At 31.8% G+C, this 20,522-nt stretch overlaps 3 protein-coding genes across 5 annotated transcripts; 1 reads left to right on the top strand and 2 right to left on the bottom strand.

Annotated features, from left to right (window-relative positions):
- Positions 1-470: 470 nt before the first annotated feature.
- On the bottom strand, positions 471-6,154 carry LOC8278554 (splicing factor 3B subunit 2). The gene is made up of 18 exons (XM_002518979.4): positions 5,704-6,154; positions 5,260-5,379; positions 5,052-5,180; positions 4,911-4,973; positions 4,711-4,818; positions 4,097-4,174; positions 3,661-3,753; positions 3,485-3,571; positions 2,499-2,600; positions 2,290-2,409; positions 2,075-2,137; positions 1,848-1,981; positions 1,597-1,678; positions 1,455-1,513; positions 1,321-1,366; positions 1,096-1,187; positions 942-1,011; positions 471-758 (listed from the first exon to the last, which is right to left on the bottom strand). The coding sequence occupies exons 1-18, from the start codon at positions 5,956-5,958 to the stop codon at positions 687-689; spliced, it is 1,773 nt and encodes a 590-aa protein (XP_002519025.1). The 5' UTR covers positions 5,959-6,154; the 3' UTR covers positions 471-686.
- A 4,733-nt stretch (positions 6,155-10,887) lies between these two features.
- LOC8278555 (probable polyol transporter 4) lies at positions 10,888-15,107 on the top strand. 3 transcript variants are annotated; one of them, XM_048373568.1, is made up of 3 exons: positions 10,888-11,323; positions 12,198-13,382; positions 14,689-15,107. In XM_048373568.1, the coding sequence occupies exons 1-3, from the start codon at positions 11,113-11,115 to the stop codon at positions 14,703-14,705; spliced, it is 1,413 nt and encodes a 470-aa protein (XP_048229525.1). In that variant the 5' UTR covers positions 10,888-11,112; the 3' UTR covers positions 14,706-15,107. The 3 variants fall into 3 exon arrangements, with proteins under 3 accessions (XP_048229525.1, XP_002519026.1, XP_025013078.1); XM_025157310.2 differs by lacking the exon at positions 14,689-15,107 and adding an exon at positions 11,535-11,666 and having other exon boundaries at positions 11,183-11,323; positions 12,198-14,045; XM_002518980.4 differs by lacking the exon at positions 14,689-15,107 and having other exon boundaries at positions 12,198-14,045.
- Positions 15,108-17,888: 2,781 nt separating this feature from the next.
- On the bottom strand, positions 17,889-19,713 carry LOC8278556 (uncharacterized protein At4g19900). The gene has a single exon (XM_002518981.4). The coding sequence runs from the start codon at positions 19,452-19,454 to the stop codon at positions 18,102-18,104; it is 1,353 nt and encodes a 450-aa protein (XP_002519027.2). The 5' UTR covers positions 19,455-19,713; the 3' UTR covers positions 17,889-18,101.
- Positions 19,714-20,522: the final 809 nt, after the last annotated feature.

Below are 20,522 nucleotides of genomic sequence, written 5' to 3'. Positions count from 1 at the left end.
CTACAGAGAGAGAGAGAGAGAGAGAGAGAGAGAGAGAGAGAGTATGTTGACAATCTTTCAATTAAATTCGCATATATTATGGTCATAAGATGCGTCATACCACCACCCACTAACATAGTCACAGGTGTAAAGATTGCCCCCTCGAAAGTCTAGTAATGTCTTCTGCTTGCTTCCTCGACGCTGTATATCCAACTTCTATAGCACTTAACCAATTAACAAACCAGTGACTAATCTAATTTCGCATGAGATACCCATTCTCTATCAGACTCTCACTTTTGTTCAGAAAAAATATGTATATATCAGACTACCGCTTCAATTCCAGTAAATACAAAAATCCCTATCTAACAACAATACAACTGGCTGACGCTTGAAAACATTACATCTCCAACAAACCCAAACCCCCCCCTCTTTCGACATTCAAACTGGAGTCGAGATATCAGCTAGAACATGCAACATCCATAATGCTACAATTGACAGCAAAATATTCGGCTCAATTTCACAGAAAAAAATACATAAAAAAACTAGTGAGATTACTGGTGTAACTCATTACTGCATCAAACATTCTAGGGCAATAGACAATTCTCAGCATCTAACAGTACAGGCATTTTCGCAGAAGAGACTAACATTTGATGTAATTATTTGTTTGGTGATAATGTCTGCTTTCAATAAGCCAAACAAATACTACCCTAAAATTTGAAATCTTTCTTCTTTGATTTCCCCTCCTTCTCTTGCATCTTCCGCTTCCTTTTCTTCTCGTTCTGCAACAAAATAGCTCATTGTTATAATAATTATAACCAAAAGTTCATCATAAATCAATTGTTCGAAATCAGTAGAGGATATCAGAACCAGATTAAGTAGCAATAGTTCTCCATTTATAGCAAGGAAGGTATGCAACCCAGAAACCAAACAATGACAAATTTTAGCAAGCATATGCTACACACCTCTGCCACCATGTCACTGAAATCCTCACGTTGGCTACGCAGCTTCTCTTCCTCTCGCGCTTCCTCATACCTGCCAAATTCACCAAAGTTAGAAACCCATTTAATTGCAATGTAACAGTATAATGCATATAACAAGACTAGGACTTCCACTTACTTCCCGGGCAAAACTTCATCCATAGCATCCAATTCTTCAGGTTGTAGGGTAACATCAACTCTATCAGTTTTTTGGCCTCGAAGAAGATCAACCTGAAAAAGTTTGAGAAGGTTGTTAACAATCACAGATATGTGCAATTTAAATCTATAATTTAGAAAAATACAAGGTTGTGCAATAAATAGAGAAAATAGTTAATTTGATAAAAAAGCTTTTGTCTCTTCTCACCCTTTTGGCGGCAGATTTATCTTGAGTACCAGTGCCCACCACATACCTGAAGAGAAAACCAATCTCTAGAGTAAGATCATTAAGGAAAAAAACAAAGAAAAATAAAAGTGTTTCAGAAAAATCGGATAGTATACGTGTGAGTTGTTCCAAGCAAAGTCCCAGCTCCAATTGCTTCTGGTTTTTCTTCAAGAACCTTCAAAGATGTAGACAAAATATATATCAATGTCATGATACTGAGTTCACAAAATTAGTACAGGTTCGCAACATTATACTCACTTGGTAAAGAGGTCTCTCAGGTTCCTTTCTCTGTTGCTTACGGAGGTCGATGACATCTGGTGTCTCAACACCAGTTGGTGTGCTGAAAAATGGTGGAAAATTGAATAAATTAATACTTAACAGTGAGAAATAAGAAATATACAAGCACACTATACTAGCCCTTTGCTTCACAGCCAATAAGCCCACCAAAGTGCTTGGGTGTGCGCATAAATACAAAATAAATAAATAAAAGAGATAGTAAGGAATTGAACCTTGAAAGGCTATCCACAGATTGGATGCCATCTTCCAAATCCTCCTCCTCGATTTCTTCTTCCTCTTCCTCTTCTTCCTCCTCTTCCTCTTCCTCCAAGTCACCCCAATGCTTGTTCTTATCAACTGGCTCTTCCTGAAAAGGTCAAGCAACACAAAGGACCTGATCAAATACAATTCAGAAAACACAAAACCATCAAGTTGCAGCAGAACTAGTATAAGAGAATACCTCATAGTTCGGCTGTTCTTGTTGATAAACTCCAAAAACATCTCCATACAATGGGCGCCCATACTATTACCAATACACACAAGCAAATAGTTACACAACTGAAAATGGTTATTCAATGCAGGTGTATAAAGTAATTTCAGGCGAAAGGTGGAGCAATAAACGCACTATGAAAAATTGCAGAAAGCTTTAAATAGTTGAGCAGTAAGAGAACTTACTTCATCAACAGGAGGCTTGCCCCAGCCACCAGGATGATAACCAAAGCTAGCCCCAGGTGGAATGGGAGCATTTAGTCCGGGTATTTTCAGGTGGGGGTAAGACGGTGGAGGGCCATATCTCTGTAATAGGAAAATCACAATATAAACAAATATCAGAAGAAAGAAGAGCAAGTGAAGTTAAGAGAAATAGAGATATTTGCTAATCTGACCTGCATATTAATAAGCCAAGGGGGAGGAGCACCCTCAGGCATACCGAGAGATTCTTTTAGTTCTTGCGAAAGAGTACCTGGCTTCATCTCCCTAAGTTTTACCTGCATAGAAGGAGAAAAATCATCAATCAAAAACGAAACTCACACACACACAACCCAAACCCCATTGTTATTGTGCCTAGAACCAGTACCGTATGCCAAATAAGACTATCAATGTTAATGTTATCTCATCTTGATTTCTAAAGGCCTAATAGTCTAAGAAATCCAAACCTTTATGGTAGTTTGCTATTTTAGTCAATTCTTTAAAAATTATCAATTTAACCATGATTTGACCAATTGAGTACAATTTTGGCCAAATTGAGTTGCAAGTCAAAATCAAGCAACGTGGATGGTAACGTGAACGCAATTTAGGAAATGAGAATTCAAAATTAAATAACGTGTATAAATAATGTGGTATTAGGACTCATCAATTTGAATTTCTCATTTCCTAATTGGCGTCCATGTCACTGTTCTTGTTGTTTAATGTTGACAAACAACTCAATTAAGCCAAAATTGCACTCAATTTGCTAAATCGTGGCTAAATTGACAATTTTTAAAGAATTGGCCAAAATAGCAAGATTTTGTAAAGATTTAAATTATTTACGCTGTTAGGCCATTTCTAAATTATGCACCAGAAGACTGAATTTGCAAGCTTATCTACAATTCTCCGAACACCAGACTGATAAGTCCGGGAGTTATAAAGACAACTACAGGTAGAGGTACTTGCAAGCTTCAAAATATTTACCAAATAAAAAAATGCTCCTACCTAAATTAAAAAAGAAAGTCACATTAGCTTGTTTGGCACAATATTACATCCGTATAAGTCCCACAAAAGTAATCTAGAACTCTAGATGGATAGCACATGCAATCTAATGCCTAATAGATAAAAAGCTAAACAAAAAAAGTAGCAACATATTTAAAAAGGAAAAGGAAAAGAAAAACAATACCTCAAATTCTTTCCCTTCGTGATAGAGGTCACCATGAGTAGTAAGTTTGGGCTTTGTTTGGTACTTAAAAAATGCATCGTGCAGAACCTGAAGAACAGAAATGCATAGTTAATTGCAGAAGAATAATTAAAAGGGAAGTACCACAACATCCTAAAAATTTTGATAGTGTGACCTACCTGATAGTCGATATCCATTTTTCCCATCTTTGGCTGCATGCGCTCACGTTGCTTCTGCTTCAACTTCTTACTATCCTCTTTCTCAATGTAAGCCTACAAAAATAAAATTGCAGCAATTTATTAATCTCAATCCACAAGAAGTGCATAAATAGAAATGAGACAATAGATAGCTTGTTCTCCAACGATAAAAACCACAAGTACACCACAATAAAACACAGGCACATGGCTACAAGAAATCTCTTTTTGATGAAAATTTCTGGTTGCTGGAAGAATCCAGTCAAATGATTAAAGAAGAAGAAAGTAAAAGGGTAGCCAATAGAGAGAGTCAGATAGAGCATGAGCAACAGGCTAGCAGTGACATTTTTTATCAACATGAAGCATGCATGCCCAACAAATCAATGTATAATGAGTAACAACTTCGCAACATCATAACTACCTGTCTGATTTTCTCGATTCCTGTTGCTGCAATGAAATCAGGAAGCTGAAAAGGTTGTTTCTCAATACCACGCTTTCCCTGCAAAACAAATCCAGGACCCGATGAAATACAAGTAACACCGCAAAGAAATAAACTACCAGTATACTTTGACAATAAGCCAAGGTCACTTCACTTTAAAAGAACAAAACAAATTTTAAAATTAGAAGAATCTAGCCCGAGCATTAAGCCCAATGGAAAGGCATCTGAAACTCAAAGCAGATGAATTAGCACCTCAATAATATGTAACATGCAAATATAAGTGATGATTGAAAAGTGCAGGAAAAACAAAATATAATCCTGACTGCTGTATCAAATTAATATCTACATCCCCAGCCACACTAGCAAATTATATTAAAAGAGAAATCAATCAAGGGTTCCCTTGCCAAACACATACAAGTCCAAGGCTCCATCATTGTCACAGCTGTTCCCCTGCAAGAACCACATATATACGTATAAGACAAACCTTATGGACGTTATCTTCCCTTACCCTCTTCCCTAAGTCTATCATGGTGCGCCATACCCATCAATCATACATATGTTAACTAATACTGTTATATTTATTACAATTTACCAACCTGCAAAAATTTCCTTTTCTGGCACCAATGCCTCGGCACTGGAACAGTATTTCTGTATGATTTCAGAAACACGAGTAACTTCGGGTCTGCAGCAGTTGCATCCCACACCTGCAAAGTAGACAAATACTCGATCAGTAAATAAATAAATAATATTGAAAAAGAATAAATATACTGAAATAGTCAAACATTCATAAAACAACCTCAACAACATCAGGCCTTGAGCATATCTGTTTAAGTTCTGCAATTTTCATTCGTCGCAGCAGCTGAAAAATAAAGAAACATTAGTTTTAGCTCCAGGAAGAATACAACATAACTTCAATAACATAGACTAAAAAGTGAACCTTTTTCTTCTTATTTGATATGCCTCCTTTCTCCTTCTGTTGATTATCTTGTTCTTCCTCTTCTGAGTCAGAATCTACCTTTTTCTTTGACTCAGCATTTTGTGCAGATTCATCTTTGGTGTCATTTTCCTGCGCAATACACGGATACTTATATAAAATAAAAAGTGATAGGTGATGCTCGAATATCAAAAAAAAAAAAGCATGATACCTCAGTAGCAGCAGCTTCTGTAAAATTAAATTTCTCAAAAATCTTCCTGAACTCCTCATCCATCCCATCGTCCAACTCTGCCTTTTCAAGAACATACTCGACTACAACTTGCTCCATAACCTAACAAGATTGTGAAAAAGAACAATTAAGAAAAACCAATCAGAGCACGCAATTACCATAATTCCTAGAGAAAATATAACCTATACCTAATCAAACAACACCATAAATTCCTATATCAAATAAGCTCTAAATAAGCATAAGTTAAACCCTAAAAATCACCACCAGATGTTGAGGATCAAATACACCTCACAAAGAAGACGTAATTCACGTATAAATTCCACCTTAAAACCCTAATTTTACCAGAAAATGCTACAAAATCAACTAAGCTACAAATTAAGCATGGATTAAGAAGAGAAAAAAAAAACTAAAAATCAACACATTTACCTTTTGAGGATCAGAATTCTCGTTAGCATAACTACCGTTGGCTTCATCGTTATCACTACTTTCATTATTAGCATTGGCGGTTACAGAAGAATCGGAAGCTTTATTGTTCTTCTTCTGCTTGCGCCTTCGACGGCGTCGTTCATTCTCCCTGGATTTCTTGGCGGTGGTGGCGTTGGTATTGTTGTTAGGGTTTGTGGAGGACAGATCTTTGTTGACGACACCGTTTTGGAACGGCTGCAACACCTCTGCGGTCATGATGACTATACTAACTTTAACAAAAGAAAGGCTTATATGAAGTCAGAAGAAGTAGAGGAAATGAATGAATGTTTGTGGAGATTTTGTTGTGAGTGGTGGCTATGGATATTGGCTAATTAACCCAAAAGGATTAATTTTCCAAAACTCTTTTATCTGTGGCAAACTGTATATAACATATTTACAGAAATCGAGAAAGAAAGAGAGTGGAGATTGCTCGTGTTTTGGATATTTGATCAAATGAGTCGGCCCATGAGCCGTAATTCGTTGGACTGGGACGTTGGCTTTCGAAGATATATCCACTAATTTGTTGGTGCCGTTAGGCTTCAGATTTTATTATGCTCGCGGCTCTAACGAAGATAAGCAAAACACTCGTCTTATTTCGGCAAATTATAAGATGGACCTTGATTCATGTAGATTTATGGACTCAAAATCCTATCCGGTATCATTTTGTTTGTAAAATAGCATGTCAGCATCTGACACTGTCATTGGCATATGCATCATATGCTGATGTAATTTTAAAAATAAATATATAATTTATATTCATTGATTTTATATTTAATATTTATTAATTTATATCCAATAAACATATGTTGAATATTCATTGTTTAAACGTAAAATGTTCATTATTTGTTAACTTAATTTTATTGAAAAGATATATGTACTACAATATAAATATTTATAGAATAACTTTAGCTTGACTATTTTTTTATTTACCAATTGTATAAGAATAATTTATGTTGTGTTTATATTATATATATTCATTTGAATGAATTAGTGGTATGATTTTTATTAATAAAAAATATCTATTGACAAACTAATGAATATTATGCTTATAAATGATGAATGTTTATGTCAATTATAAAAAAAAAAAAATTAACATGCATTACAAAAATAATAAAATCTTTTGATAAATAATCAATATTGTTATTTGAGAATATTGATAGACATTATACATACAGATAATAAACATTATTATTAATATTGATGAATAATATATCAAACAAAATGAACATGGACATCAACCATACTAGATATTAAGTTCGTGAATAATAAATTTACAATACAAAAAAAATTAATTATTACAGAATATTACATCTAATGCATATTATACATATAGAAAATGAACATCTTAGTACATGTTATTATGTGTTGCTATATTATAGCACATATGATTTTAATTTTGGCACGTGTACTTATTATTGACACGTAGAATTCAAGTTTATATATAATTTTTAATATAATATTAATTTTTATAATTTTATTTTATTATAATTTAAAAAAAATTACAAATAATGAAGAAGCGGGGACAAAAGTTCTTACGTTATACAATTTAGAAGTAGAATGTATCACATATTTAAAAAAAAAAATGCACCACGCGTGTTATGGACTTGGGTCCATATAGAATCATGGGCTAGGGTCCATGTTATAATAATTAGAATTTGTACGCAAATTATAAAATGAACCCATGTCCATATAGCTCAATACATATAGAGATCTATCCAGCATTGTTTTACTTGTATAAAAATTTAAAATTCAAACTTTACACGTGCGTCAAATACTGATGTGCGCCAGATGCTAACGTAATTTAAAAAAAATAATTTATGTTCATTAATTTTGTATTAAAATATTGATTAATTTATATTTATTAGAATATATGTTGAATGTTGATTGTTTAAACGTTAAATATTTATTATTTGTTAACTTAATTTTGTTGAAAATATATGTATATCATAATATAAATATTTGTAGTATGAATTTAGCTTGATTTCTTTTTTGTTTACCAATTGTGTAAGAACAATTTATGCTATGTCTATATTATATATGGTCATTTGAATGAATTAGTGGGTATGGTTTTTATCAATGACGAATATACATTGACAAACTAATAAATACTATACCTATAAATGATGAATGTTTATATCAATTAAAAAATATAATATGCATCACAAAAATAACAAATACTTTCATAAATAATCAATATTTTTATTTGAGAATATTGATAAATATTATATATACAGACAATGAACATTGCAGTACTAGATAGTGAACATTAATATTAACACTGATGAATAATATATTAAACGAAATATACATAAACATTAACCATAATTAATATCAAGTTCATAGATAATGAATATCTAAATACAAAGAAAATTAATTATTATAGAATATTACATCTAATGGATATTATACATATAAAAAATGAACATTTTAGTACATGTAGATGAACAAAAAAAATTAATATGTATATGGTCTAATAAATAATTTTGACATATGTTACTATATTCTAACACATGTGATTTTTAATTTTGACGTGTACTTATTATTGACACTTAGAATTTAAGTTTATGTATAATTTTATAATTTTTTATTAATTTATTTATATTTTTATATTAATAAAATCTTAAAATATAAAAAGATAATAAAAACATTAAAAATATTTAATTTATTATTATTTTTAAATATTTTAATTAATTATAAAATTATTAAAAATCTATTTGATTTTATATTTAATTTTAGTTTATATTATTATTTATAATTAAAATAATACGACATGTGGATAATAGGAAGGTAAATGAGTAGTTTTTATAAATATATAAAAGATATATTCAAAATATTATTTTTAGATAATATTCATTTTAAATTTATTTATTCCAATTTAGAAAATAAAAATCTCATGTGTCAAAATAAATACACATATCGGAAATAAATTTTTTTAAAATAGTGACAGTTAAATAATTATAACAGTCATATAACATAAATAAATGACCAGTTTTTATAAATATATAAAAGTTTATTTAATATATAATTTTTAATATAATATTAATTTTTATAAATTGATTTTATTATAATTTAAAAAAATTAAAATTGGTGCTATTTAAAAAAAAAAAGTGAAAAAGTCAACATATTCTTGAACATGTGAAATGTGATTGTGTTTTTTGGATGAAAATGTGAGATTCTCTCTTCTCACTTTTAGTTTTAAATGGCTAACATTGTGTGTTTTGCAAAGCTCTTTCTCACACGTATTTATAGTCTCCGGTCCATATAAAATCTTGGACTGGAGTCCATATGTCTTATTTGCTTTGATAATCACTTTCTTTATTTTAATACCCTACTTTTATTTTACACAAGGATTAGGAAAATTAGTTTCTTTTAGTTGATACCATTTATTTGTGGCTTTTAATATAGTTTTTATTTGATAAGTCATGCTCCATTAGATTTTTTTAGTTACTGAAATTTAAATAAGTAGATATTTTCACATTGAAACTTAAAATGCCATTTAATAATAATTATGATTTGAAAGTATAAATTTGAAGATTTAATTATAGATGTTGATATTGTTAATTAGTAAAGAGTAGTTTTAATAGTTAATTATTAATCCAATAACAAAAAAGACGGTATTTTATATACAAGTTAAAATTTGTTTATTTGTGTGTTGCACGGTCGTTATTATTATTTTGATTATAAAATTAAATTGATAGATACAATTTAATAAATTTTTTAGTATTTAATATTAATTTATAAAATCTTAGAAAATAATAACAAACTAATTATTTTTAAATGTCTTTAATTTTTTTTAAAATTTTATTAATACAATAATATAAAATTATTAATTAATAAATTTTAATATTGTATAAATTAATATATCAATATAATTGATATTATTATTTTTAGGATTAAAATTTATTATATAATTAAAAGTTTAATTCATTATTAAATATAACATTAAAAATATAATTTAAAATGTTATTTCTAGACTAGAATTATTATCTAATTACAAAACTAATTTATCAATTAATATAATATTAAAATATAATTATATACTATTTTTGAATGATAGAATTAATATCATTATCTGATTAGAAAACTAATTATTAGTTAATATAATATTAGAATATTATTAATGTGCTACTTTTTAGGATTAGAGTTATTGTTTAATTAGAAATATAATTTATGAATTAATAAATTAATAGAAAAATTATAAAATTACCCATAAGCTTGAATCATATATGTCAAAAGTAAATATCCATATTAAAATAAAAATTTTAATATCAACAATTAAGTATACATATAAAAAAAATTTAGATGTCAGAAATTTATATATATATATATATATATATATATAGATGGATTAGGCCATAATATCATTTTGGGGGATATCAAATTACTCAATTCTACATTTATTGATTATCCATTTATTTTCCATGACAATTAATTTTGGATAGATGAATTCTCAAATAAATTATTGAATTCTAATAAATAAATAATCAATATTTTTTCAATTTCAAAATAAATATTATTTTTAAAGTTTTTTTTATCAAGTGTTGTCTTGAGAAATCCATAAAGTATTAATTTTTTTTAATATTATCCCATTTAATTATGAAATAAAATATCAATAAAATAGAAAAAAGTCAACGGATAAAGAGAAATTTATAAGAGTCTTAAGTATTTCAATTAAAGTAAAAAAAATATTATAATCATATTAAATTGTTTTTATTGTCATTGAAACTATTTAATCAATTCTTAATACTTGTGCAATTATCTTAAACAACATTTATTTGAAATGGAAAGTAAGTGTTGAAATGAAATCTGACGTTTATTCAAAAAAGAAAAAGGTCAAATCTAACGTTATTACCCTGTATTTTCTAATTTGTACTCTTAACTTTAATTTTTTTAGAAATTAATTTGTACTCTTATGACCATATACGCGGACATGGTCCGGGAAAAACGTCATTATCCAAGTCCAGTCAACTTACCAAACTCAAACTTCCACCAAATCAGGGACAATATGATAATTCAACAATATCAGTGATCATATGTTGGGATGACGTGGCGTCCAGCGTTTGGTTATTGAGTTCAACCGACAATATACTTGTGTCGTTTTTGACACTTTGCTTCCCGATGAAATAGAATAGACAATGTAGGACCCACTTAAACTTCTGACCTCTAATCAGAATCAGTTTCTTCCGTTTTTCCAAAGATAGAGACTTTAAGACCACCAAATGTTGCAAATAGTTTCTATTTCCAGATCTTGAAACCCAGAATTATTTCTCTATTGATCAGCATAAAACACAATTTCACACACAAGAACAACGAGATAAAGAAGAATAGAGAGACACTTATTATACACATACATCAAAAAGAAGAAGCAAAATGGGATTCCAAGCAAATGGGGATGCAGTCGGAGGCATGAACAATAAATACAGGAGGATGGATTCTGATGCAGTACAGGAGGAGGATGCTGTTGTGTTGTCTAATAATAATGGTCAAAGCCAAGAGTGTATTAATAGGAAACATGATGTCAAGAAATATGTTCTTGCTTGCGCCATCTTTGCCTCTCTCAATTCTGTCCTCATGGGCTACGGTTGGTACATTAACATCTCTCTATGTTTTCAGTTTCATCTCTTTTGTTGTTTGTCCGATCTGCTTAATTTTCAGTAGTCAGAAATTTTCTATCCTTTTGTTTCTAATTGTTCTGTTTATTAGTTAAAAGCCATCAATGGAGTTCTTAGGTTTTTGTTGTTATGAGTACAATGTGGTTCTTAGGCTTCTCTGACTAGCGACCATTTCATTAGGGGATAAAGGGAATATCAGGATTCGATCTCCAACTTGCATAAGCCTGACTTAACTTACTGACTGAATGGTGTTAGTGGGAATTTTTGCGAAAAGAAACATGATGAGTATAGAAATGCCAAAATTTTTTCCAGGTAATTTCTTTTATATCGAGTAGTAAGAGAATTGGTCTTTACTTAATTTGAGATAAATTAGGTGGGAGGTTGGATTATTATTGGACAATGGGCTATGATTTCAGGTGAACTTAGTTTTTGTAAAAACCAGTCATTTCACAAATGTTGGATTGCATGCTGAAATTGCATATTCCTTGTCTTTTTGTGCTTATACTCCTGATTCACTTAGTTGCAAAGGTTTTCTCCTATTTCAACAACATAGAGGAGGCTCTCTTGGGGCTTTTTCCCTTTATCTAAAAAGAAAAGGTAGAAGACTTGTTTATTCATCCTCGTTTACTTTTGAATGTTTCATAGTTCATAGAAGAAAAAAGTTCTTATACTTACAAATATCATGACTTTCAACTGAGAGGAGGGTTGCAGCTTTTGTTCCTGTACTAAATTCACTTGAGACAAACTTGTATACAAATGTTAATGCCTATTGTCGCTGAAGACTATCTGTTTTTGAGTACAGTTCTAATTTCTGGTATTAAATGTGTACTTGTCATTCTGCAGATGTGGGTGTTATGAGTGGTGCAATTATATTCATTCAACAAGATCTGAAGTTATCAGAGGCACAAGAAGAAATTCTTGTGGGAATCTTAAGCATAATTTCTCTTTTCGGCAGTTTAGCTGGAGGAAAAACATCTGATGCGATTGGTCGAAAGTGGACAATAGCCTTAGCAGCTGTTGTTTTCCAAACAGGGGCAGCTATAATGACTCTTGCCCCTTCTTTTTCAATACTGATAATAGGCAGACTATTGGCTGGTATAGGGATAGGCTTCGGTGTCATGATTGCACCAGTGTACATAGCGGAGATATCACCTACTGCCGCCAGAGGATTTCTTACCTCATTTCCTGAGATTTTTATAAATCTAGGAATCCTTTTGGGATATGTTTCTAATTATGTTTTTTCAGGACTTCCAGCTCATATAAGCTGGAGGGTGATGCTTGGTGTGGGAATCCTTCCCTCAATCTTTATGGGGTTGGCGTTGTTTGTGATTCCTGAATCACCAAGGTGGTTGGCAATGCAGAATAGGATTGAAGAAGCAAGATTAGTTCTGTTAAAGACAAATGAAAATGAAAGTGAAGTGGAGGAAAGATTGGCAGAGATACAACTAGCTTCAGGCCTTACTAATGCAGAGAAGTATGGAGCAAATGCTGTGTGGCATGAAATATTACATCCTTCTCCAGCAGTTAGACAGATGCTGATCGCTGGCTGTGGAATTCAGTTTTTCCAACAAATTACAGGAATTGATGCAACAGTATACTATAGCCCCACAATTTTCAAGGATGCTGGGATCAAGGGCAACACTCAGCTTCTAGCTGCGACTGTTGCTGTTGGGTTCACAAAAACTATGTTCATTTTGGTTGCTATATTTCTTATAGACAAAGTGGGCAGAAGACCTTTGCTCTTTGTAAGCACAGTTGGGATGTCCACAAGCTTACTTGTTTTGAGTGTTTCTCTCCTTTTCATGGGAGATGGAAAATTTGGGATTGGATTGGCAATGTTATCAGTTTGTGCGAATGTGGCTTTCTTCTCTATAGGACTTGGCCCTGTTTGTTGGGTTATGTCATCTGAAATCTTCCCTTTAAGGCTTCGAGCTCAAGCATCTGCTCTTGGGGCAGTAGGCAGTAGGGTTAGCAGTGGTGTGGTTACTATGTCTTTTCTATCAGTGTCTCGAGCTATCACAGTAGGAGGTACTTTCTTCGTCTTTTCAGTAATTTCAGCACTTTCTGTTGTTTTTGTCCACAAATGCATTCCAGAAACAAAAGGCAAGTCTTTGGAACAAATTGAGATGATGTTTCAGAATGAGGGAGAGTGGCAAGGAGGTGAGGTTGAATTGGGTGATGTAGAACGACTTGTACAGAAAGATTGAGCAGCTGGCACGATTGATTGTAATCTACAAACTTAGAGTAGGAAAAGCAATGTAGGTGGTGGATGATTTTCACACATCTTGTGAATGCTATACAGTTCAAAACTATTAAGGAACTTCAGGGAACACACAACTCCATAATTGATACCTATACACTGACAAAACCAGAAGCATTAAAATCTTCATTGCAGAGCTACAATGGCGGCCTTTACAACGAGTGGCTTCAAAGTTATAGGAGCCTAACGTACAGTTTCTTCATTGATTGTTCTATTTGTGTTTTTTGAAGGTGGAGATTGAGCTTTCATATATATTCATTTAAGTTGTAGGGATTAACTCCCTAATCTTCTTCTTCTTCAAATGTATTGAAAGGATTAATCATCGACTGCTCTAGTAGGAAGAAAATGTAAGATGATATATGTGTACGACAATGAATTGTTGAACTAGGCAGCAGTAACTCAGGAAATAAAGCTCTTTTCTGGTTTGTCAATTCATACTATTTTATCATTTGTTAAATTTCTCCCTCTTTCTCTTGATGCAAGAATGGATTGCCTAAGCAATAGCTACTGATTGCCCAAATTGCGTTTTCTCTTTGAATATCTTATAGTTCAAGAAGAATCAAGAAAATAATAAGGGAATAAAAAAAAAATTAAGAAAGCGTGAGTAGGGTTGTTATATACGCATCCCAAGTACTAATCCTCAAACTTACTGATGTATGCTTATTAATGCAAGACTAACTTCAGATAGCTGTGCCCTTCAGATTTGTTTTTCTTTTTTGTACTTAATATGGTGAACATGAAGAAATAGGGATATGAGTCCTACCCATTTGTGCTGACATATATCATTTGATCAAAGTTAATGCAAGATCATTTTAGGGATTCTACTGCCAAAATGCCATATGGCAACAGAACTTGTAGTTTATTGTTTTGGAGAAATCAGAATAGTTTACCATAAAGAAAATTATGTGCTTGTTTTGAGAGAATGTGACATATAACCTCAGTAGAAATTATACATCAGTTGGCGCTCTGCCTCTTTTCATCCTCATGGAAAAATGAGATGATGCTTCCCATGAAAAAAGAAAAACCGACATGCCTTTTATTTTTTTTATGTAATTTTCCTTTTTCCTGTCACAGATCTGAGACACCAATGACCAAGACCAGAATGCTTTCCCTTTCCCTCTCCGCCTGCTCATCGAAAGTACACAACACAGAGAGGAGTAGGAAAATTGCATTATACTGCTCTTTATAAATTGTCAGAGACCAGTGAGATATGGTGTTGCATGAAAATGGGAGCAGAGTTTGGAGCAAAAACGAGTACCCGAGGACGGATTCTGATGCTGGAGAAGAAGAAATTGCTTCTGGATGTGTTATTAAGACAACCAATATAGAGAAATGTGTGATTGATTGTGCCATCTTTGTCACTCTGAATTCCGTGATTATGGGATATGGTTAGTTTGTAACTTTCTACAGCCTGCGCTGTAGTTTTCTTAATGTGAAAGTCCATTTAATCAAATAACTTCTGTGAATAGCTTGAGACACGAAATAAAACCTACTAAGCCTTCACGTTATAAGATTTAACGTTTTTAACTTGATTATTACTTTTTGTGCTCTCGTTTTATGTAGATTTTAACTCTAATTGTTCTTCTGCAGATATCAGAATGCTACTGTACCATAAAGAAGATCTGTGTTTGAATTATTTTGGTGATTTGCTAACAAAAATTGCTTCTTGATTACAGTTTGAGTATGGGCTGACTTAGTTCTTAAGCTATTAAAATGGCATCCTAAGATCCTGGTTTTATTGCTATCACCATATAAACTTTGGTGTCATGACCGGGGGCAATCATATTCATGCAGGAGGGTCTCAAGATTATCAGAAGTTCAGGAACGAAGTTCTTGTTGGTATTTTAAGTATAATTTCACTTCTGGGCAGTTTAGCAGGAGGAAGAACATTTGATTCTATTGGTCAAAAGTGGATAATAACCTTTGCAGCCATTACAATCCAGTCAGGTTCTGTTGTAATGGCTCTTTCCACTTCCTTTGGAATACTCATGATAGGTAGACTTTTGGCTGGCATACGGATAGGATTTGGGCTCATGATTGTGCCAGCGTACATTCGCAGAGATATCACCTTCTGTTTCCAGAGGATTCCTTACCTCTTTTCCTGAGATCTTTTTCAATGTGTTCCTGAACTGAAACAAAAGGAATGTCTTTAGAGCAGATTGACATGATGTTTCACAACGAGGTATTGGCTAGAAGGTGAGATTGAATTGGAAGATGTAGAACGACTAATGCAGAAATAATGAGTGTTTGATGGTCTGCAAGACTGAAAGATGACAAAGATATCTTCCTGTCTTTTGAACAAGTTTTAAAGTTCTCATACTCATACTGTTTGATGAAATTTCCATTTCATCCAAAAAAAAAAAAAAAACCCATGTGCTATGTCATTTGTTATCAGGGTCACTTAAAAAATTCAGGGCAGGTAGCTGATACTGATAAAAACCACTATATATTCTTGGTTAAAGAAGATTGATGTAACAAAGATATACTCAATTTTTCCAGGACAGCCTTATAAAGATCTTCTATGTTAGGGATGATGATGATGAATACATCCTGAAAGTGAAATAGCATTTAGAGCCACATGCAACTGGTGAATAGGACTTATATAAAACCAAGAAATATCCATAAAAGTGAATTTAGAGGTCACTGAAATTTAAATCTGGCACCATCCCTAAATTCATCTTACCCTGGGACACTAACTCATAGAAGCTTGACCTTGGAACATAAATGCCCAAGCATAAAATGATACAAAATATTGGGCTCCATATGAGCCAACTTATGTTGTACAAAAAGGCCTACTATCATCATTGCCATGTGAGTACTGCATAAATCAATTATTTGTTCACAAACACATTGCAAAAAATAATAGATCCATCATTATTTTACCCAAAAGGACAGATCATTTACCTATTCTATGCATTGTCTGATAACTAGAAGTTATTGTCTGATTGCTATTAATTTGTTCTATTTTAGTGGAGATTCATTTTGCAATTTATGCAGAAAGAATGCTTATACAGTGGCTCTTATTTTACAGGGATTTTCAGAAAATTTGAAACTTAATTTGACATGTTTTCTTATTATAATTCTGTTTTATAGAAAAGTTAAAATGTATTTTAAAAGAGAAAAAAAAAAAGACACAAAGAATAGCATGTGAACTTCTTAAGATATACTCAAGCTTTAGATTACACTGCAAGTAGGTGATGAATTAACTAATCAATTATGTTTTAAAGAAGGTAGATCATCAAATTTTCATGTGCTAAACCCATCAATTTTACATGAATATGATAACAAAGATATTCAACATTATGACAACTCACAACCACTATCAGGGAATCAAATTGATAAGATGTGAAGAATCACAGACCAAAAAAAAAAAAAAGAGAAACAAAAAAGATAACAGACAATCCATTGACCAACTTTCTGTGAATATTCTATGATCTGCTGTAAAGGTGTTATTGTCTAAACGTGTTGGATAATGACAATTTATTTTGCTGATGATCCATTGAAAATTATGTCCTCTTCATTATTATTTTGGAGAGTTGGCGCTATCTTCTGTCATTTCTTCTTAATTATCATTATCGATCAAGAATTTCTTTTTTTCTTTTAAAAGAATACTTGAAACTCTTAGAACCTGAAGATGATTGTGTGGAGTCAACAGTTGTGGTAGTTAGGGACAATAAAAGAAATTATCATTTATATGGAAAAAAAGGGAAAAATAATTCTTGTGGACAGTTCAAGAATGCACATGGCAATGAGATATTAGGAACTGGTGGAAGATGGCGTCTGTGAGGCCGAATGGTAGGTTTTTTTATTGAATGGAAGATAATGCATCACTTTCACAACTTATTGTAATGTGCATGATGTCTAAGATGATTGCATCTTCCTACATTCCTGATGAACAATCATAGAGCAGCAAGTACTTTCAAGAAAAGACAAATAGATGCATTTTCCATTTGATAATAATTTGCCAAGATAGCCTGATTATTTATTCTGGAACATCTGTTCAAGAAGAAAAGTTATCTTCTTGTTCTGTTTCTTTCAGTAGGAATAAACTGAATTAGGACATAATAAAGAAATATCTGTTCTTTTTTTTTTTCTTTCTTTCTTTTCCATATGGATTTTCAAAAAGGAGGAGAAGTAAGCTAAGAACTAAACAGGCTGTCCAAATTTAAGAGATATAATTATGGCCAGGCTACTATGAGTACACTAAAGAAACTTTTCATATATAAGATAATGGCATAATTCGCCACTTTTATTAGACACAAAATGCTGCAATATATTCCATTTCTTGCATTTTTATATGTTGAAAGAAGTTACAAATGAAGTAAAATATAAGAAACAACCGAAAAGGGTCCTTAATATGTCCAACTGGGGGATCTACAAAAGAAAAGGATTCTCCTTTCTTTCTTCAACGCTATAATGATGGAATGGACTTAAGTTTGTCCATAACCAAATACAGGAAAGATATATAAAAGGACAATTAGAAATGGTCATTTGTTATTGTATTTTAACAATCTCATGCGTGAAGAAGCATTACAGAAGATACAAGAATCTAGTATTATATGGTTGATGATGCTTCCATTTTCAACTTTAATCTGCCTACTCTGCTTGTTCCACAAGTGTACAGCTAAACTTTCCCCTTTTATCTGCTCAAGCTTTCTTTGCAACCATTTTGAATGTAGCTCATCTCTAGGCCCTCTGAATATGCTTCCAATTCTGCTCCAATTCACTGGATAAAATGCAGATGGAGGCAACACAGTGAAATTGAACCCAGGCCTGCCGCTGACCCTTGAGACAACCCTTGAAACTAGATAAGGACCATTATGGCCCCACTTGTTTCCATTAAATGTGAGTGCAAATTCTTGAATGAACTTGAAGAGTAAAGGGTGTTTCTTATCGAAAATCAGAACAGCATTATTCAATCTGCTCCAATTCCCAGTTTCAAGATCAATTGTTTGTGCCCCTATTATATTTCTCAATTTACCAAAACTCTTCAACACTATAACATCAGTGTCTAAATAAGTACCACCGAATTTATACAACAAGGCAAGCCTAAGCAAATTAGAGAGGTTTTGACCTAAAGAGACCTCTCCAGGATCAACATTACCTTTCTTTAATTCACTAAACCATGACTCTGCATAAGTGTTTTTGAACAGATAGTTAAAATCAGGCTTAATTGAAGCCACTTTGAATCCTTTATCCAAAAGGGGCCTTAAAAGACCACTCCCTCTTTCAGAATCCATGGAACTAGAAACAATAACCAAACAAGCATTTGGATTGGACTTGAACAAACTCTCAATAGCAAGCAACTCTCTATCACCAAATGACTCTAAAGAAGAAATCCAAGTCATAAAGAACCGCACCTTACATACAGAACTCCCCAAGAAAGCTTTTATTCTCGTCGAGAATTGCTTTGACGTGTCTCCCAATCGCAGAACCTTGTTTAAAATTCTGTGTCTGTGCACTTTCTTAGGCCTCGATACTAAAGAATAGTTAATGGGCATCATTGAAATGGCCGACTTTGGCAAAAGTGGCAAGTGGGTCTTTAAAATAACTGGTGGGTTCTCTTCTTTCACTGCATACATCACTGTAGAAGAAGAAGAAAGCTTCTTTAGTGACTTTCCGGGTACATTTTCCGGCGAGAGGCTGACAGACTGAAAGGAGGATTTGGCGGGAAGGGGAAAGCGCACGTAGAACACAGAGGAGCCATTGTAGACCAAAAGAAGAAGCAGAATTAGAGCAAGAATGGAAGTGGGTAAGCAAGAGAGCAAGGTAAAGATTGATTTTTTGATGTTATGGAAATGTTGTAGAAAGAGAAAGTAATGTTGAGATATTAAGAACATTGTATCTTTATGGATAAAAATGGAGTCCTTCTGAGTATTAGTATTAGCGTTATTTCATTTGGTGTGGGTTATGATTAATGAAAAAGTTTAAGGAAGAAGAAAGGAGGGAGATTTTGATGGAGGGGGCGGCAAATTATGCATTAAAAGAGTAATAGTTATTGTGTTATGGACATCGGGAACCAAAAAGGCAAGAACCCATTTAAAGTAGACAGTTGTTCTACTCCACTTTTGTAGTACAATTGCAGAACCCAGGTGGCTGGAGAGGGAAAAAATTTTTTTACCTTGAAGCTTGGCTTGGTTCAACACAAGAGGTAATTCATTTTCAATCCCTGATGTTAAGCTTATTTTTCATTCTCATATCTCTAATTTTAATTTTTATTATAAATTTCCTTGTTTTGATTCTGATAAAAGATATCATATATCTAAATATCTTAATTTTTAAAATTTAAATTTTTTTTATATATGTATTTAATTTTTGACACATATTTTTTATTTTGACATGTATACTATTTTTGACACATAGGATTCAAATTTATTTGTAATTTTATAGTTTTTTCTATTAATTTATTAATTAATAAGTTACATTTCTAATTAAATATTGACTATAATTCTAAAAAATAGTATAATAATTATATTAATTAATAAATAATGATCTAATTAGATAATGATACTAATTATATCCTAAGAATAGTATATTAATTATATTTTAGTATTATATTAACTAATAAAATTACTTTTTAATTAGATAATAATCCTAATTATGAAAAATAACATCTTAAATTATATTTTTAATAATAAATTGATTTTTAATCTTAAAAATAGTAATATTAATTATTGTATTAAGTTATATAATATTAAAATTAATTAATAAGTATTTTTACAATAATTTTCATATAATTGCACTAATAAAATTTGAAAATCTTAAAAAAATTAAAAGAACATTTAAAAATAGTAAATTTTCTATTATTTTTTAAAAGATTATAAGTTAATATTAAAAATAAAAAAAATTATTAATTGTATCTATCAACTTAATTTTATAATTAAAATAAAAATAACAGAAGCGGGCTC

Source organism: Ricinus communis, chromosome 5 (assembly GCF_019578655.1).
Source record: "Ricinus communis isolate WT05 ecotype wild-type chromosome 5, ASM1957865v1, whole genome shotgun sequence".
In the NCBI taxonomy this organism is placed as follows: Eukaryota; Viridiplantae; Streptophyta; class Magnoliopsida; order Malpighiales; family Euphorbiaceae; genus Ricinus; species Ricinus communis.
This window is presented reverse-complemented; position numbering and strand designations above follow the sequence as displayed.

Excerpts from the sequence above, each read along its gene's own strand:
- LOC8278554 (XM_002518979.4), bottom strand. The coding sequence starts at position 5,958 with ATGACCGCAGAGGTGTTGCAGCCGTTCCAAAACGGTGTCGTCAACAAA. Across the intron at positions 4,974-5,051 it reads TATCAAATAAGAAGAAAAAG|CTGCTGCGACGAATGAAAAT; the intron begins GTTCACTTTTTA and ends TTTATTTTTCAG. Across the intron at positions 1,514-1,596 it reads CTGAGAGACCTCTTTACCAA|GTTCTTGAAGAAAAACCAGA; the intron begins GTGAGTATAATG and ends ACATCTTTGAAG.
- LOC8278555 (XM_002518980.4), top strand. The coding sequence starts at position 11,113 with ATGGGATTCCAAGCAAATGGGGATGCAGTCGGAGGCATGAACAATAAA. Across the intron at positions 11,324-12,197 it reads TTCTGTCCTCATGGGCTACG|ATGTGGGTGTTATGAGTGGT; the intron begins GTTGGTACATTA and ends GTCATTCTGCAG.
- LOC8278556 (XM_002518981.4), bottom strand. The coding sequence starts at position 19,454 with ATGTTCTTAATATCTCAACATTACTTTCTCTTTCTACAACATTTCCAT.